The 18,713-nt window shown below is 35.7% G+C and overlaps 2 protein-coding genes across 4 annotated transcripts in view; one reads left to right on the forward strand and one right to left on the reverse strand.

Moving 5' to 3' along the window:
* The window catches only part of LOC106052191 (probable dimethyladenosine transferase), a 21,738-nt gene extending 18,641 nt beyond the window's left edge, over positions 1-3,097 (reverse strand). The window contains exon 1 of one of the 2 annotated variants that reach the window (XM_056030987.1): positions 2,975-3,097. Coding sequence is in view for 1 of the 2 variants with exons in the window: in XM_056030985.1 (XP_055886960.1) it covers positions 931-942 (12 nt within the window). In the remaining variant the exon portion in view is untranslated. Of the gene's footprint in view, positions 1-930; positions 1,061-2,974 lie in introns of those variants that run through there. The other variant, XM_056030985.1, reaches the window with a different exon arrangement.
* Positions 1-15,101, forward strand: part of LOC106070648 (acid sphingomyelinase-like phosphodiesterase 3b) — a 25,775-nt gene extending 10,674 nt beyond the window's left edge. For both annotated transcript variants that reach the window (XM_056030984.1, XM_056030983.1), the window contains exons 2-7: positions 4,573-4,768; positions 8,883-9,133; positions 9,671-9,834; positions 11,074-11,251; positions 11,827-12,035; positions 13,122-15,101. In XM_056030984.1, the coding sequence (XP_055886959.1) occupies positions 4,725-4,768; positions 8,883-9,133; positions 9,671-9,834; positions 11,074-11,251; positions 11,827-12,035; positions 13,122-13,469 (1,194 nt within the window). In that variant the 5' untranslated portion in view covers positions 4,573-4,724 and the 3' untranslated portion in view covers positions 13,470-15,101. The remainder of the gene's footprint in view (positions 1-4,572; positions 4,769-8,882; positions 9,134-9,670; positions 9,835-11,073; positions 11,252-11,826; positions 12,036-13,121) is intronic.
* The last annotated feature ends 3,612 nt before the right edge of the window (positions 15,102-18,713 follow it).

An 18,713-nucleotide genomic window follows, 5' to 3' on the forward strand; every position in this document is an offset into this window, starting at 1 on the left:
AATCTACTGATGCCGCCGCCGACCCATCAGTATACGAAAAAAATGGCACTGGGCTTGAAAGCATTAATGGTCTCCAGTGCTAGAATTAGAAGGTCGTGAGACAACATATGTTACGGAAGCTAAAACTTAGTGCTAGCGAAATTCGCCCGCGTGGAGTGTCACCAGAGAATTCTGTCCATGTCCTCTAAAACTGCATTCTTTACCAAGAGTCCCAAACAATACACAATAAAAAGAAAACTATATGGAGAGCTCCCTGATTTGGAAACCACAGCGCAACTCATGTAATGGTCTGTCTAGTCATCTGAACGCTCCAACAAAACAAGGATAACGAGGAAATAGAAGAAACTGTAATAGATATCAGTGATGTACAAACTAAGACCTTCGGGTCATATCCAGTCTTAGATAGCTCAACACTGTTGCCCACAAATCAAGCTGCAAATACTTCCTTGAAACTCGACGATTGTTTTTGATTTATTTGTTTCTGGGATGTGGCTCGTGTGTGTGAGTCCTAGAATGTTCTAGAATGTCCTAGAATGTTCTAAATGACGTCCAGAAAAAACAAAACAATCAAAATATAATAAATCATTTTTTTAAATAACAAAGCTTATCTAAGGGGAAGAGCTCCACACTTACAACTGTATTACTAAAAAAAGGAAGAAGCTATTTCCCTTTTTCTATATCAAATCAAATAATTTATTACCAGTTATTAATTAACTAATTGGTTAATTTAAAAAAAAAATTGATTCATTTTTGTTAGATACAAGAAATAATTGTTTTAAGAGGATGTGTGGGGGAGCATTAACGTGTACAATTAGTTAAGGGGTTATTGACCAGACAGACAGAGTCAGTTAATATAAGTTTTGTCAAAGGCACATTTCAACATTCCATCATAAAAAAATCACCCCCCCTTCCAATTTGTCTCCTTATTACCTGAGCAGGCATACATTCTTGTCCTTTAGATATAAGATATTAAGAACTAGACACATTACGTAAGCTTTAAAAGTGTATGCATGCATATTGTAGAGTCAATCAAGATTTGTAAAATATTGTTTAGTTCAAGGATTACTGTACTGAGTAAATATTGGGATTACCCGTACCCGACCAGCGGTTCTTACTCTGTGGTATGTGTATGTACCCCTCGCCGCCTCGGTAGGCTTACTTTATGGGCAAGCAAGTCAAAGAAATTTCTAGCACAGATGGCAAAGCTTTGGGAATCGTCTACTTTGATAGAATATTTTCAATTTATCTGTTCTGTTAAATCTGCCTGACAATATCATATTTAAAGTTGGTAACGCCCTCCGGAGGATCAAAAATAAAAAAAACAACAACGTCAGAGCTATAAATAGATTATATAACCGTCTGATGGTACTTTTAAAATGTCTTTTTTATTTTTGCTTTTCAAAGAAAAGTCCATACAAAAAATATCAAAAATTGTGGGCACTTTCTAAGAAGAGAGCATTGTAATTAAGCAAGTTCTACAACCTATTTACAGTATTTAGTCATAATGTTGGTTGAATAAATGATGATACGGAAACAAAATTGAAACGTAAACAATATACAAAAATACTTTAAAAAAATAAATTATCTAGGTGGAAGAACACACGTACAACCCTATTTCTCAACACACGTACAACCCTATTTCTCAACACACGTACAACCCTATTTCTCAACACACGTACAACCCTATTTCTCAACACTGTACAATATATTTCCCTTTTCCGATATCAAACAAATTTTGATGAATTACCAAAAACTATTTGATTCACTAATATTGTTTTGTTGATATATTCGTCTTTTGTTTGGAACATTCAACAATTGTGTAAAGTTTCAACTTGATACGAGAATGGGAAGCGGGAGAAATAACGTTGTAAAAACTGATAAATCTCCAAACATCTAGTCACATGTCTCCAATCATCTAGTCACATCTAGTCTCCAATCATCTAGTCACATCTAGTCTCCAATCATCTAGTCACGTCTAGTCTCCAATCGTCTAGTCACATCTAGTCTCCAATCATCTAGTCACATCTAGTATCCAATCATCTAGTCACATCTAGTCTCCAATCGTCTAGTCACATCTAGTCTCCAATCATCTAGTCACGTCTAGTCTCCAATCGTCTAGTCACATCTAGTCTCCAATCATCTAATCACAGAATATTCTTTGATTTAGTTGTACGCAGGGGCGGACTGGCTATATGGGCATTCGGGCAAATGCCCGGTGGGCCGGTATCCAAATGGGCCGGTAGGACCACAGTATGTATCTTCTTTTTTGAAATTACGTCTGTATTTTTATAAGATAAGGACCGCAGGGATGCCACTATTAAATTGTTAAATTTTTCATAGTATTCCTTTTCAGGGGAAATCTTTTACAGACTCTACTTACTAAATTATTCGAACACATTTCCCGAAATAATGTAATAGCCTGCATCGGTAGAGCTTCATCCTTTTAGGGCCTATACACTTTGCGATTAAAAAGCAACATAAAGCCTTTATTCCTTATAAGGACATAGTGTTCACTGTGTAAGCATGTGTACAGCTATAGATACATTATCAAATTTAACATAATGATTTTGAGGACAGGTAGACCTAGAACTGGATGTCCATCATATAATATACAATTTATGGACCGGATGGTTTAGAAATGCCCGGGCCGGTTTTGATACCCAGTACACCCCTGAGTTGTAGTTCGTTTTGAGATGCGAACGTCTGCGCCCTATATTCTTTGATTTGATCTGGCATCTATAAATAATAATCTGGCTAATAAAGTATGGCGATGAACGCTGAATCCAAAGACATGGCAATGTATATAAATAACAACTAAATAGTCTCTACTTAGTAGTGTTTGTGACTAAATAGTCTCTACTTAGTAGTGTTTGTGACTAAATAGTCTCTACTTAGTAGTGTTTGTGACTAAATAGTCTCTACTTAGTAGTGTTTGTGACTTGCCAACTAGTGAGAATAGTGTGTTGTAGCTTACGAGTCACGGTAACTTGTCTAGCCTTCACCTGGTCTCCACATAGAGGATCTAGATCTAGTACACATGTCAGTCAAATACAATTTTACTTCTTGTTAGGAGAGTGTTACAAAAGTCAAGGACCGGGTCACACCGTTGGAAAGTGGAGTCAGAAGTAAACAGGATATTAAAACATGGGGTGGTAGCCTACGTGATGTACCTGTAATCAGAGAGTTAATGCAGTGGTAGAGGAGGAAGGTAAATGGGGGGGACGGGAAGACGGCTAACACCAGGAAACGAGAAGTGAGTTTTGTTGTTACTAAGTAACTATCATTTTCAGTACAACTATGAACATGACTGAAGTGGGCCTTTACAGTTGTAGCACTGTTTTAGGGTTATTTGATGCGATTAGAAATATTTTTACCAATTGTTTTTGCTTAGCGAAATTTCATGTGTCTTGACCAGTTGGGAAATGAAGGGGGTTGGGGGGGGGGGGAGAAGGGGGTATCTGAATGAAGGGTTACCGTGATAGCTTTTCAGATGTATTACATATATATATATATATATATAAACAAGTTGTACGACTTAAGCTCAAGTCAATAGGCTACACTAACCACTGTCCAGCAAAGTGCTTATAAAAAGAGAAGGTTTCATAGCTATATTTAAATGACGACCTAACTCTCTACACAAAGTATTAAGGGGACTAATTCAACTTATGCCGCCCCATCAGTCAAGTACAATTTCTTTCCCAAACAAATATTTCTTTTTTAATGTTATCTCGAGGGACTATATATCCTGCGAATTTTTTTTAGTACAAAGTAAATTGCATACAAATATGATACAAATCAGGGGAGGGAGAGGTGTCATAAAAGATAATTTTTTTATAAGCCAACTGTAAATTTAGGAACAGATTGGAGATATAAAATAAACACGGTTGTTTGTTTTAATTCCGTTACACAGATAAGGAGGTGACGTATTTGACATTTTATCACTCTTATCACTGTAGCACGAGAGTCACATGAATAAATAGTTTATTTATTTGTTACATTTGAAGATGCATGTTTTAGCATTGTGTATTTTACCTAATTTGCATAGAACTGTCACCACAATAGTCCGGAGTTCATAAGTTTGCTGGCAGTGGTGAGGGGTCACGTGGTAATACATAGATCTGACGCGTTCATTGCAGATTGTGTTTGAGAAGGTCACAGCTGTGACAAATCTTTACAGCCTTAGAGTACACAATTTTGTGGCAACGTCATAGAAGAGGTCACTAGGCCTATACCTTTGCAGATGTAGCTAGACTAACATTAAACATCTGAGGAGAACCTTTATCTTTTAAGCAACTATTAAAAGCCACTAGCCTTATTAGTTGACTAGGATTCGAATCTGGGATATTATTTAAGTGATATGCCTTTAATTCTTTGTCTACCCACCCCTCCAACATCTCTATAACTCATAAGATCATACATCTTAAAGTTGGGAGAAATTCAAAATATTATGTCTGTACCCTTTCAATATCCCACTCTTTATAGATGTCTGTATCAGTATGTAGCCTATAGGTCTGTCATCAGAATCTGTTTAAATGTTTCAATATCTTAAATTTCCATACTGTTTGTTATCAGGCTATTTTTGGCATGTGACGGACTTCCACTATGACCACACTCTGGGTGACGAGAAGCTGTCTTGTAACAACAACGTCACTGATAATCTGCCACGCTATGGAGACTATTGGTGTGATGCCACTTGGAAGCTGGTGGTCGACAGCATCAACGCCATGTCCAAGATCAAGCCTGACGTGGACTTTCTTCTCTGGACAGGGTAAATCAATGTCTTTGTTTAGGTCCAGCCATCGTGACATCTGAGACGTTTTAGTCAAACAAAACGTGTGTATTGAAAAAATTCTGTTCACTTCATTCAGTCATTCTTTAGTAGTACTTGGATATATCAACTTATTGTTTTCAGGGGGCCTTATTCAGTGGCGTCACTAGGGTGGGTGTCACCCGGTGCGGTCAGCTCAGGGTGTCATCCAGCCCCCCCCCCTTTTTTTTTTCGTTTGTTTGTTGCGCTATAATACATATAATTTATAATTACCTACGTTATTCGATTGTTCAAAAACTATAAAATGAGTGTCTATGAAATTTTAAAATTCAGTTGTTGATTACAATTTAACTACAGTTCACTCGGTTTACATAGTCATGTGAAACACTGCACGCATCCGTAATCTTTGGAATCAAAGACATTGCCATTAATCTATAGTTCAATTTTGCAACAATGCAACCATAAGTAAATTACACTTTTTTTCTGGACTTTAAACTTTAAAACTTATCATTAACCTTATCAAAATCAACGTCTTTAACGATTTCATTTTTAATAAAATTGCCCGTTGTGAAAGTGTCGTTTTCTCCTATGTCTCAAAAAGTTCTTGATTTTAATTTTTAAAATCCTTTTTCACATGAGACGCCATAGATACCATAGATAAGCAGATGATAAAAATGGTTGAAGGCTTTGTTAAATGATTTAGAGATATTTTTAACGTCTTAGTGGCATTTGAATCATGCAATGTCAACTTTTATTTTCTTCAAGAATAACTTTTATTACCTTTAAATCCCTTCTCAGTCATGGTATTTCTATTTGAATGGTCGTCTTGATCTGTTTGGCTGGTTGAGGTACTCATATCAGGTATATCTGTAGCTAAAGCTTCGGTCAAACTATAGGTTTCTACTGTTTCTTCAGCGGTCTCATTCTGCTTTTCGTTGAAATAGTAACAGCTATCGTCTCTTTTCATTTCTTGTGGGCCACATTCGTTTGGTTTGCTATCACAGTCATAGACAGCACAGCCATCACCAGCATCTTTATCGTAATTGTCTGTATCGCCACATTCTTGGTTGGACAATTGTTCGCTGTTCATCAAAGGTGTAGCTCTTTCATCTGTCGACTCAATCTGATACTGTTGGGTGTTCAGCAGCTCGTTAATCATGATTCTCGTTTGATCTTTTATCGTATTTGTTTGTTCTTCTGTCTTGTTGGGCGTGGTAGCTATTTGTTCATTCTCATTCATGGCTTTGATCAACTGGTTAAATGAAGAAAATCGGGTGTTGATTTCTGATTCTATCTCCTTAATGCTCTCGTTCACCGAGTTCATTTTGTATTGCAATGTTCTCAGGAGCTCCGTCATATTAGGTTTGATTTCAAATTGGCAAGTGTCCGGATTCTCATCTTCCTCCAACAGGGCTTGTCTGAGACGTGCTGTTAGCGTTTCCTTATTTCCGTTAAGCTGTAGACCTCTTTCTCGAAGCTCTTGTCTAAGTTCTTTCATGTCAAGTTCAATAAGAAGTTTGATGGAACACATTCTAGCCAGAAAGATCCCACTTCTGACACCAATTGTTACGTATTTCTGAATCTTCTGGCTAGATGTATTAGTTGGCACACAAATAAAAACACAGCAAAGAACTTGACGACTAAACTTTCAGTTTCATATAACTTTAATGACTATTAACTCTAACAATTAGTTACTGTAACATGTAGCGTAGAAGACTGTACAATATCTGTCAGTTTACAGTTAGCTATACTTCGTTGCAATTCATCTCTTCACTTTGTTGCAATTCATTTCTCTCAACTTTCCTCGAGCCGTATTCCACAGAACAGACCAACGACACACTTCCCAGTGTCGCTCCAGGTCTCCCAAAGCTGAACCAAGTCGTACTCAAGTCTACCGAATCAGAGCCGCACACGTCTTACATCGACTGTATCGACTGTAACGGCTCAAGTCCACTGTAGTTCGCTGTATAGACTTTAACGACAGTAGTCCACTCCAGTTAACTCTACCCTAGTTAACTTGCATCGAGTCGTACACATTTCTCTTCCACAGAGCCGCACACGTCTTACGTCTTACATCGTCTGTATCGACTGTAACGGCTCAATCACGACTCCATACGACTGACTTTCACATTAACTTTCAGGCTTATATAGAGTCCATAATCGCTTCTCTAAAGTTGCACAAACACTCCTAGTATCCTCTGGAATAACATGTCAGGAAACGTCACATCCTGTCTTTATTTATACATGTAGATTCCAGAAAACACTCGCTGCAGTGTCATCAAGTCGGGGTCACACGTAGTGACCTTTATCTGTCACTATTCATTAGTAACTGTCCCCCTACTTAGATCTGTTCGTCCCCTGGAACAACACGTGAGGACACGTCACATCCTGTCTCTGTTTATACATGTACATTCCAGGGAACACCCGCTGCTGTGTTATCTCGTCGGGGTCACACGTTAACCTCTTCCTGTCACTGGTCATTTGTAACAATATGTTAAGTCAAAATGAAAAAGAAAAGTAGATAGATCTATTGATTCATTGTGAATAACATGTTCCAATATTTGGCCACTGTCGTTTACTTTTTTTAAATTGTCAGTTATTCACAAAGTGAATTTTTTTTACTTGGGTGTCACCCACCAACGGGTGTCACCCGGTGCGGACCGCACCCCCTAGTGACGCCACTGGCCTTATTTCTTCTTACCTACCAGCCATATGTTATATGCCATTACTTACTTAGGCTTAGGTCCTCCCGCACCGTTCGGTGCATTTGGCGGCAAGCTGTCTCCACAAAGATCTGTCGCTGGGAATGTCTGAAGCCTCCTCCCTCCTCACTATGTGTTCGACTCCCAGTTCGGCACAGGATTTCCTTGTTTGAGGCCCGATCTGTGTAACTGACTCCTAAAATACGTCTCAGCCATTTTTTGTTGAGCCACATTTAGTCTTTTCTCAATTTTGATAGATGACTTCCATGTCTCACATGCATATGTTGCAGTTGGGATGACGATTGTGTTGAGAAGGGGCATTTTTGTCTCGAGTCCAAGACCAATGGCTTGGCTTGTCCAAATAGGCTGCAGCCTTTGGAAAATGCTCCCTGCCTTAATTCCTATTTGGCACGCTACAACTTATATGCCATACATTCGTAAAATAAATTACACGTCCACGAAGACTCTAGCCTCTTTCAAGATGAGCTGTAAACCATTTCTAAAGTAGCAATAAACGTAATTTAGGGCTAGGCCTACACAATCTGCCGAAATCTACAGATCGTTTTAACCGCTTCACTTCTCCGTGCAATCAATGCAGCATCACCAAGCAATATCTAGACTTAGTACCAAGCAATATCAAGATCTAGTACCAAGCAATATCTAGATTTCGTAGGTCAAGATCTAGTACCAAGCAATATCTAGATTTCGTAGGTCAAGATCTAGTACCAAGCAATATCTAGATTTCGTAGGTCAAGATCTAGTAGGCCTACCAAGCAATATCTAGATTTCGTAGGTCAAGATCTAGTACCAAGCAATATCTAAATTTAGTATCAGGCAGTATCTAGATCTAGTAGGCCTACCATATTACACAACCAACTATCAGGTGTCATCCAACACTTAAAATTTAAGTTGATGAATATATAGCCGCTCTTCATCATTATTCCCCTTCCGCCTTATTATGTCCCTTGCTACTCACTCAGTCAAAGCTTATAGACACCAAAGCAGCACTGGCTAACTTGAAATTTATTTTACAATTGACAAAAGCTTACATTTGCTATGTTGATTTATTTGAATTGTTTGTGTAGACATAATTCAGACACTGACAATATAATTGAATTCATCATTAATTATAACATTTTAAACTATTTGGACTATAAATTTGTGATGTATTTGAGACTGAGATGACTTCTTCAATGATTCTGATTTTATAATTGCCATTGAATATTTTATCTTTTAAGTTAATGATAATGTCATTAATTATATTATACTTTATAAGTTAAGGCATCACAATATGTATTATATCTTTAACAATCTTAAGTATTGGCAGTGACATATTGTTTTGTATATATGGTAACTATGTTGTCATTCATTAATATCTGGCAGTGACATTGTCATTGATTTTTTTCTGATAGTGACAGTGTAGCCCACATAACTGACAAACGGCTCAGCAAAGATCTGAATCTTGAGATAGTAAAAAATATTACTGATGTCCTGGCGGAAACATTCAAAAACATCAGAGTATATGCCACACTTGGGAATCATGACTTCTACCCCAGTGGACAAGCAAACCCCAATGCTAGTGATCCTTTCTACGCCAATATAACTGACATGTGGCAAGACTGGATCCTCAACCAGTCCAATGCTATTAATGAGAGCAGACAAGGTAGACTGTTATTTGTTTTTCAAAATGTATTTAAAATATTTAAATTATATTTGGTTGTTAAAGATTTAAGGTTTAAAGGAGTATTTCAGTAGAACAAAAGTAGATATTACAAACAAAGCTGTTCCATGGATAATTGTGTTGCATTCAGTCCCATTTTCTTACATCCTGTAACATCAACTTTGCCTACCAGGTTGTCCCACTGATCAATACAATTTCTTTTTCACTGTTACAATTTATGCTTGTTTACAATATTTAATTCACTAAATCAGAATTAGATTTGTAAAGTAGTTTTAATCAAAGACAGTTTACATCTTTTTTTTTTTTTTGCCTTGGAACATGTCATAAAGTCTTACTATGTCCATAACTAAACCAAATCAATATATGTTGTTTCTCACTAATCCTGTTTCCATATGATGTACATTTTATTTTGTATTCAAGCATTTCAATGCAAATCTAAATAAACATGAATAAAAAACCAAACATTTTTATGCTACATTTGCTACATACATACATTAACTTGTTTTGTTTTGTTTCAAGGTGGTTTTTATGCGGTGCGACTAAGTGCTAAAGTTCGTCTGCTGGCTCTAAACACCAACTTGTACTACACTAGTGATAAACTAACCCCCAATGTAATGGACCCTGTTGGTCAGTTTGACTGGATGCAGAAACAATTACAGGAAGCTAAAAGTAAAGGAGAAAAGGTAATCAATAACAATAATTATAATAACAAATTTTAATACAATAATTATTTTGACACATTATATTTACATATGCCCTTTTTCACCAGCTATTGTCATTATTTAAATCCCATAAAATCATTCAATAATTATAAATTATTTGGGTATAGCTACAAAAGGTAACAATTTGTGAGTCTTGGAAGAAGAATGCTAAATAATGATAAACACAAGAACTCTAAATTATGTTTTGACTCTCTTCATCTCTTAACTCTCTTCTTTATGTCTGCTACATTTGATTGTCAAACATTTCACCTGCTAGAATAGAACTGCTGAAAGTTTCCACCAAATACTCTTTCCTCCATCCCTAAGGGTCAATGTTACCTGTTCATCTTTTATTTGTATCTGTTTCTCTGCCTTTTTTTTTGTAGTGCACTTGACTTTGCAGAATATATTTGCAAGTTTTGAGAATCTGGTCACATGGTTTACATTACTTAACAATTGTCTCAAGGGATGCCACACAGACCTAAATATTCAATCCTGTCACTTTATTTTTCTTTTAAAGTAATCTCTTGAGTTTATGTTCAGAAGCTTTCTTAAACATGCTGGCTATCTGGCATATAGACCAAGTTATCTTGTACATAAAACTCAAGGTCTAATAGTTTTCTTCTGGGAAGTTCCTCCTTTCATTACTGTCTCTAAGAAAATATTGATTGTGGTGCTGAAGCCACATGCTCCTGACTTGTATGGTGACATACATGCATTATGCTCAATTACAGAGTTTTGTCTGCAGCTTTTGAAAGAGAGGATATAAGGCCCTCTAGCCCTTGCATTTACATGTAATTTAATGATCAGGATGATGAACCTTCATTAATGCTGGCATATATTATGTTTGTGGTCTGGTATTTAAAAGTACTGTGTTGCTGTTAATGTTTAATGTCCTCATTGTTGCCCAGATTGCTTTCTACTACACATTAGTGAGAACTCTTCTTGACAAAGAATTGTCAGAGTCTGTTATAAAATTTGTTATATGTTAAAGTTCTCTTATTTAAAGATGTATGTGTGTCAGGTTGTTGCCTAAAGTCTTTCTTTGTTATATTGGATCAAGATATTGCACTTTAATGCTTTAAAACTATAAGACACACTCAAACACACACAAACCTAAACTAAAACACAATTCACACCAACAAAACGACTCAGATTATATTGTGCTAACTAATAATCACACACATGAATATATAACTAAAAAAAAAAGGTTTATTTTAGGTTATTGTGACAGGTCATGTTCCTCCAGGACTGTTCATTCCTGAGTATGCTGACTGGTTCTGGCCAGTGTTCAAGACCAAATTTATGGACATAATACTGAACTATACAGACATAATAGTGGCTTTACACTTTGGACATGATCATTATAACAGCTTCAAGATTTTACAAAGTGATGATGGTAAAAGATAATTTTAAATCTTTTTTCTTTTTGTATAATGTCTTTGATTGGTTGAAATAACAAATTAATTAGAAACAAGAACTAATTGTTTTTTTTTTCTAGAAACCATTTGGTGAAGTTCTATGATCCAAAACTTGCAGGTGAATCATTCAAAAAAGCATCATTTGAGCTTGAATCACTTCCTACAAAAAACTTCACTGTCAAGTCTAGACATTACAGCTTACTTTATGGTCTTGATTTTTATTACAATTCTTGAACCCAGACCTCTTGTTGTATGCTAATTTAAAAAACATCCATAAAAAATTCATGTATTGTTCCTCTAGCAAGTCAACTGATGGGAGTGATGTTGGCAACTCATCATCTGTTTAATTCTGTAACATCTTCAGCTGAGTTGATCACATTTTATGCCTTTTTCTTGCTAGCCTCATCAATTCTTACAAATACAAGCAGCTATGCTAAGTGTAAAGCATTTAGTTTAATCTATTTGATCATATCACAAGTAGGCAGCAAAGTGATGATCCAGTTCTTTGCCTAAATATAGACTATAGTCTTTTGTTTTTATTTGTGTATTTCAGGCATAAAGGCTGTGCCTCAATTCAATGCCCCTTCTGTGACACCTTGGAGGTACAAGATACAAATAAATGGTATGGAGAAGATAGGCGATGCTCACAATCCAGGTCTCAGGCTCATTAAATACAACCGCACCAGTGGAGCCCAGCTAGATTATTCTCAGTACTACATAAACATCACAAAGGCCAATGATGCTGGTGCCACAGCAGACTGGGTAAGAGTCTCTTGAAGAATGTTTCTTTAATGGATCATTTGAAGTTAGAATATTTATATAAAGAATCAAAATCTGATTCTTTGAATCAGTGTTCATTAATTCTAAATATCTTTCTTTCAATCATTGTTAAACTTATTATTTTGTTCATCTAAAAAAATCTTTGTTTGATCTTCTTCTTCTCATCTCAATGTTTTTGTTTCTTTAATCATGGAGATACCAAGATTGAGAAAGTATTATTCTGTCTTGTCTTGCTAGACTTGTGGACCACTGTCTTGTCTTGATAGACATCTGGACCACTGTTTTGTCTTGATAGACATTTAGACCACTGTTTTGTCTTGCTAGACATCTGGACCACTGTTTTGTCTTGCTAGACATCTGGACCACTGTTTTGTCTTGATAGACATTTAGACCACTGTTTTGTCTTGCTAGACATCTGGACCACTGTCTTTATTTCTACACTGAAGGAAGAAGTACACTCTGACTTACTTTTAACCCTTACAATGCTGAACTGTTTTAATTACAATTGTGTTGTTAAGAGGCTAAACTACCACACGCGTTTTAAGGGTTAAGAAGAAAAAAATAATCGCTAAACAATTATTTATATGACTGTCAAGACTGATGTTGGTGTTGAAGTCACTTACAATAAATAACCATCATTATAAAACAATGCTTCAAGCACTGAAAAGAATGCAAATGGGATAACATCCTATCTGTATAGGTATCAAGATTTTATAAGCAACTAGTAATAGATTTTTTTTATTGAAGTAAAAGAGGTTTTCTGTGAAAAATTAATCTAGAGGTCATAGGGCAGGTCAGGTTACATTCACCATTGATTGATGACATTACTTTTCCAAATCTGAGGCTAGGTTTCCATTTGGATCAACTCTGGGATCTCATTTAGTTCAATAATGCAGAGTAAAAAGTTACAGTTGCATTAACTTGATTGTAAAAAACTTATCAGGTAGGCAACAGAGAATCTAACCCTTTGACAACCTGACTATGAAGAAGTCCCATGTTTTTGTTTTTAAATTGTTCAGTTTTATTGAAGCTAATGTAGTTTTTTTTAAATTTGTTTTACTCCCCCAGGCAATACTTTATAACTTCACATCTACCTATGGAGTCTCAGACATGAGTGTGGACTCAATGAAAAGTATTTTTAAGAAGATGGAAGACAACGCTAGTCCACTCTACCAGAAGTTCTGCAACAACTGGGTGGTCAGTGACTCAGACAAGAGATGCACTGATGCCATGAGGGCTGACATTTACTGTGGTGGTCAGATTTTCATGTTGGAAAAGGCAAAACAATGCAGTGAGGAAAGGCTTAAAGCTATTAATGTTAAACAGAAAGACAATAATGGCATGACCTGCTTATCAGGACAGTTTTTCATTATACTTCCATTGCTAGTGATATCATTGTCCCTTTGGCTTGATTAGAAATGAAAAATGGCCCTTAAAATTTAATACTAAAACTATAAAGGCATCCACTCTGATGAAATTAGGAAATTTATCATTTCTATGTTTATAAAAAAAGAAGGTTGTGGGTGATGGAAGAAGTTTTATAATTAGAATACTAAGTTTAATTAATAATGTGATTTGGACCTTCACTTTCCAATGAGTGTTTACTAAATGTAATTAGCTTGGTTGTAGATCTGACTGAATCTTCATTTGTACAGTAAGTACTTCCTGGACTTCCATGTTATTAAAAATGTGTAATGATAACTTAAAATTAAATCTAAATGAATTTACTTATTTACAGTATATATTAGGCAACAGGATAATTTAATTGATGAGAGATTTTAAGACTAAGACTGCTCTATTGATCCTTATGGAAATTTGTTGTGATTACAAGGACTCTTTTTTCATATAAAGACAACACAACAGAAACATTCACATAAATACAACAGACACTACATAAATAGTTTATTGAGTGACTAGACACAGACATCTTGGTCCTTTTTATGTTTCCTGATCAATGAGTGGCATTGATATAGTCTGACTGAGTAAGGAACAAACAAGTTTTTGTACCGCTTGGTTTAATGTCTACATTGACACAAGTCGCCCACTTTGCTACGACCTGACGTAGTTCTGATGGAGCGTGTGGCTGTTGTCTTCCAAGATTTTTTGATTTTTCTTAGACATTTTTGTTCAAAAAGTTCATTTAAATATAATAGTGTAGTGCATTGATTTTTATGCTTTTTTATAATGTTATCTAAGCAGCGCAACAGTTTAGATGAAGCGTTGCCTTGCCAACAAGTTTCCATATGTTATGAGATTTTGCATAGTCCCGTAGTAAAAATTATCTAAAGGAAATGAAATATGTGCAGGTGGCAAGTGAGTGTGCAAAGTTTCAACTTGATATGAGAATGAATGTGTGAGAAATAATGTATACAAACTTTTTGCCAGACAGAAAGACAGACGGACAGAGTGAAATCCATTTACAGATATCTATCATTCATAAAGTTTCTGTATTTATACATAAAAAAAATTAGTTACATTAAATCTTTTGCTCAATTTCATGTTGGATAATTGGATAAGGCAAAAGAATGCAGTGAGGAAAAGCTTAATGTTATTCAAAATACAATAATGCCATGACTTTTACATTTTAACCATTTATTATAGTAAATAATATTCTTCAAAATGTTTTGGAATAGAATTAACAATTTTAAACTGTTTGGTTATTGATGCTAACAATAAACATGTTTTTTTTTCTTTTTACCTGACTGTTAATTAGTCCTTGAACATTGATTGAAGTTTTCCTGATGTCTCTAATAGGAAAATCTGTTGTTTTCAGTGTTTTATTCAACAACAATTTCATTATGGTACATCTCACTATGGGTTTTTGTGTAATGTATTTATAAAGTAGGTTTTTACCCAATTGATGGTTTTCAGTGATTTGAATTATTGGGAAGTTAGCACTCAACATTATACAGTCTGAATGTTCAATAAAGGGAGACAAATCCTAATACTGTGTTCATCTGTAAACAATTATTGGAATTTCTTAAATATGTCTTTTGTTATATTTTATTATTAACTTGTACAATAAAAATTGCAGATTTAAGTCTTTAATTATTTGTTTGTTGTCTATTGTAATTTGTGTAAAGGAAATATTTGTTTTTTTTGTATTAATTGACTTATTAAATAATGCATTTTTAAAACCAAGTTTTGTAATGTTTAGGTCAGTGGTTGACATTTACCATGTTAATAATTAGTTGCAGTCTGTTAAAGCCAAGGTAGTCTCAGTGTATAAGATACTAGCCAGTAGGTAAAATAAAAGGTGTGACGGGTGTACTGAACAGAGTATATTTAAACATAATAGTGTAAGATGTTGGTCATTGTTGTTGTAAAAATGGTGTTTGAATAGTTCAGAACAATGCAGATCACAATTTGTTCTCCTTTTTAAAATGAACTAAGAATTTTGTTTTTCTTCCACAACTGGTCTAGGCAGCCTGGCACCCATGAAGAGCAGCGGGAAATAAAATAGTTCAGGGGGTGTAGTACTGAAGTCTGAAACTTAATTTTGTATCACTACGCTGACCTAAAACTGGTCTTTGTAACCTTACATCCCACGTTTATTTTCTTTTCTACGTTTCTGCCCAGGGGCGGACTGGCTATATGGGCAAACGGGCAAATGCCCGGTGGGCCGGTACCAAATGAGCCGGTCTGGTCGCGACCAAAAAACAACTTTAAAAAAAAAATAATTGTGACAGCAGCGAGACACAGATGCCCGATCACGTTTTATTATTAATTTTTTTAAACATTATTATTACACTTAATTTTTTTTTGTTTGAAATTCAACAAGAATATAAAAAATACACTATACACTGTAGCCTACGTATTATCATTTGCAAAACGTTAGACCGTACTTTCTGCTATGCACGAGCGGCATGGACTTCACTGCTTTGATGTCTTCGAGGCTGCGTTTGGCCTAATCATCTTGCTGGTCGGCATGGACGTTTGATGGCAATCCCTTTTGCTTTTGCTCCTTCCCTTCCCCGTCTTTTGATGGTTCCATTGTCAGTTAACGAAAAAGAGGGATGAGAGAGGTTAAGTTAGAAAACATTGATAGGCTATAACGCAGAAAAATATAGGGGCGACAATTAGCTCGTTAACGGATACAATGTATATTAGCACATATAGAACTAGAAGGAAATGAGAAGACTGACACACTCGCCAAGAGTGGGAGAACAAACAATTAAACATTGCACTCTATCCTGTAGAAATGAAGAAACAAATAATAAATAAAATAAATGAGAAATGGACAAGCTCTCATCTAAATCACAAGAAAAAGTATGCTTATTACAAACTATCCCGACAAGATCAACGTCTAATCTTACAACTCAAGACCAGACTCAACAGAATGAGACAACATGCCCTTTAAAACTGTTCTCTTGTTCAAGACCGTACAAGACACTGGCCCCAAAACACACCAATAGAAAGAAAACTATATGGAGAGCTCTCTGATTTGGAAACCACTGCGCAGTTCATCTCATATATTGGTCTAGTCATCTGAACGTTCCAACATAAAAATGAGAACGAGGAAGAAGAATAATAATTAAGCTCTTGAACAATACTTAATATGAATTAACTTTAACACACACACAGCCGCCAAATTGCAAACCACTCAAACTTATTCTCAACTCCATATGGGTATAGAGTTCTTCTTTCTGAGATTTGTACAGAAAAATATTGTTTAATTAAAAAAAAACAACTCAGATTTTTTTTTTTACCATTATAATTAATGGCAAAACGTATGCTTAGTATGCATAGTATGATTCATTAATGATGGAAATTCTTATAATAATTTTAATAATTTATAGGCCTATAGCGCTGTCACATCCAATATTTAATGAAAGGAGATTTATATTTTTATTTTAAATAAAGGGTCATGATATATCCATATACAATTCGCCTTTTTGAGAATGTACTTGTTAGTGCCCCTCTAACCGTTCTGCATTCTCTTGTCTTTTAATGGAATGGGTTGCTTGAGTCAGCCATGAAAACCAATGAATTAGCATATTTTAAGTCACAGATCAAGATGCATGACTAGATTGACACATGAAATGCGCAAGTCGTAGCTATCTTATTTTTGACGAAACGTCTGTAATCTATAAGTAATGCCAAAAAGTTTCAAACTCATTAGGCTGCTATTGTATTGTTTATAGTTTTCAGACTACACGCATGTATAAATACAATACATTATGTAATCCTACGCAAGCATACATCCAGTTTTCGATGCGTTATCAAACAGTATATATTTTGAAGAGAATTAAGCTTACACCTATAATATGACACATGGGCGTAGCCTGGAGAAAGGTTGTTCAAATCATCACTTGCCCCAGACCTCATTGTCTGAAAAGGAAACTTTACTTAATGCCCCAGTGCAGCGAACTTAAGCGAACTACAGGTAAAGGGGTTTTGTGGTTATCCTCCTCCTCCAATACAAAAACTAAAGCAAAACTATAGTTACCATTTTCTACCAGTCGCTGGACTCCATTAATTAAGTGCAGTGAATAGTAGATTTGGTTTTTGAATTTTTTAGCGGAAGAGTAGCAAGCTAATTGCACTGTAGATACCTCAGAATAGACATTTTTTTTAAAGCTTTAAAAAAAAAGGAAATAATGCTTGGTCCGGGCGAAGCTGGGCGAGCTCACAGCGCTCCCCTGACTCCCAAGCTGTCCTTGGTGGTGTGTACTGTCTTTCCACTAATTAAAAGAAAATCTTATACTAGGCTAAAAAAAACAACGCCCGAAAGAATGAAAGGTCAGAATGTAATAATGTAATGAAGATTAATTACATATGTATACATTGCAGATCCGTAGGATCTTGAATGTCACATGGAAAGAAAAAGTGTGCAATACTGAGATCCTTGCGCGATCAGGTATTCCCAGCATCTTTACAGCCCTCAGACAACGCCGTTTGCGCTGGCTTGGACATGTTCGCCGGATGGAGGACAAGCAGGGGCGGACTGGCTTTATGGGCATTTGGGCAAATGCCCGGTGGGCCGGTACCCAAATGGGCCGGTAGGGCCACCGAAATGCCTGATCGAAGTCACTATGGCACATATCAAGTTGTTAAAGGTTTTATAATATCCTTATTATGTTATTTTTTTTTATTTTTATAAAAGGCCCTTTGAGCGTCGTGTTTAAACAAAAAGTCTTTCACAGACATTACAATGTAATACTCTTTTAACCAAACACATTTTCAGAAAATAAAATGTAGAATGTAGACAGTGCTACTAGTAGGCTTCATCTTTTTAGGGCCTACATCAGTGATTCCAAAAGTGGTCTATATAGACCCCCAGGGGTCTACAAAGACTTCCAAGGGGTCTACGAAAGTGAAAAAATTAATTCGGGGTTTATGAGATGTCCAAGGGGGTCTATGATAATGGATTTCATTTAAGCAGGTCGTGACTTTAATTTTCAATCCCATTAATGTAATTATTTCCTACACTAATATATGATTTGTAACTTAGTTAATCCTTTAAATACTTACCCTGCTATTCAAACGATCATTGTTGTATTTAATTTCAATACTTATTTAAAAAGCTTAATGTTGTCTACATGTAACTAATGTTTAACAAAAAGAAATGTAGACTGTACTGCGTTGATTATTTAAAACTGGGCTTCATTCCTTCCTTGTCAAATAAGCGGTTGCCTAAGTACCTTTTTATGGCGATAT

The sequence above is a fragment of the Biomphalaria glabrata genome, chromosome 5 (genome assembly GCF_947242115.1).
Source record: "Biomphalaria glabrata chromosome 5, xgBioGlab47.1, whole genome shotgun sequence".
NCBI classification, from domain to species: Eukaryota; Metazoa; Mollusca; class Gastropoda; family Planorbidae; genus Biomphalaria; species Biomphalaria glabrata.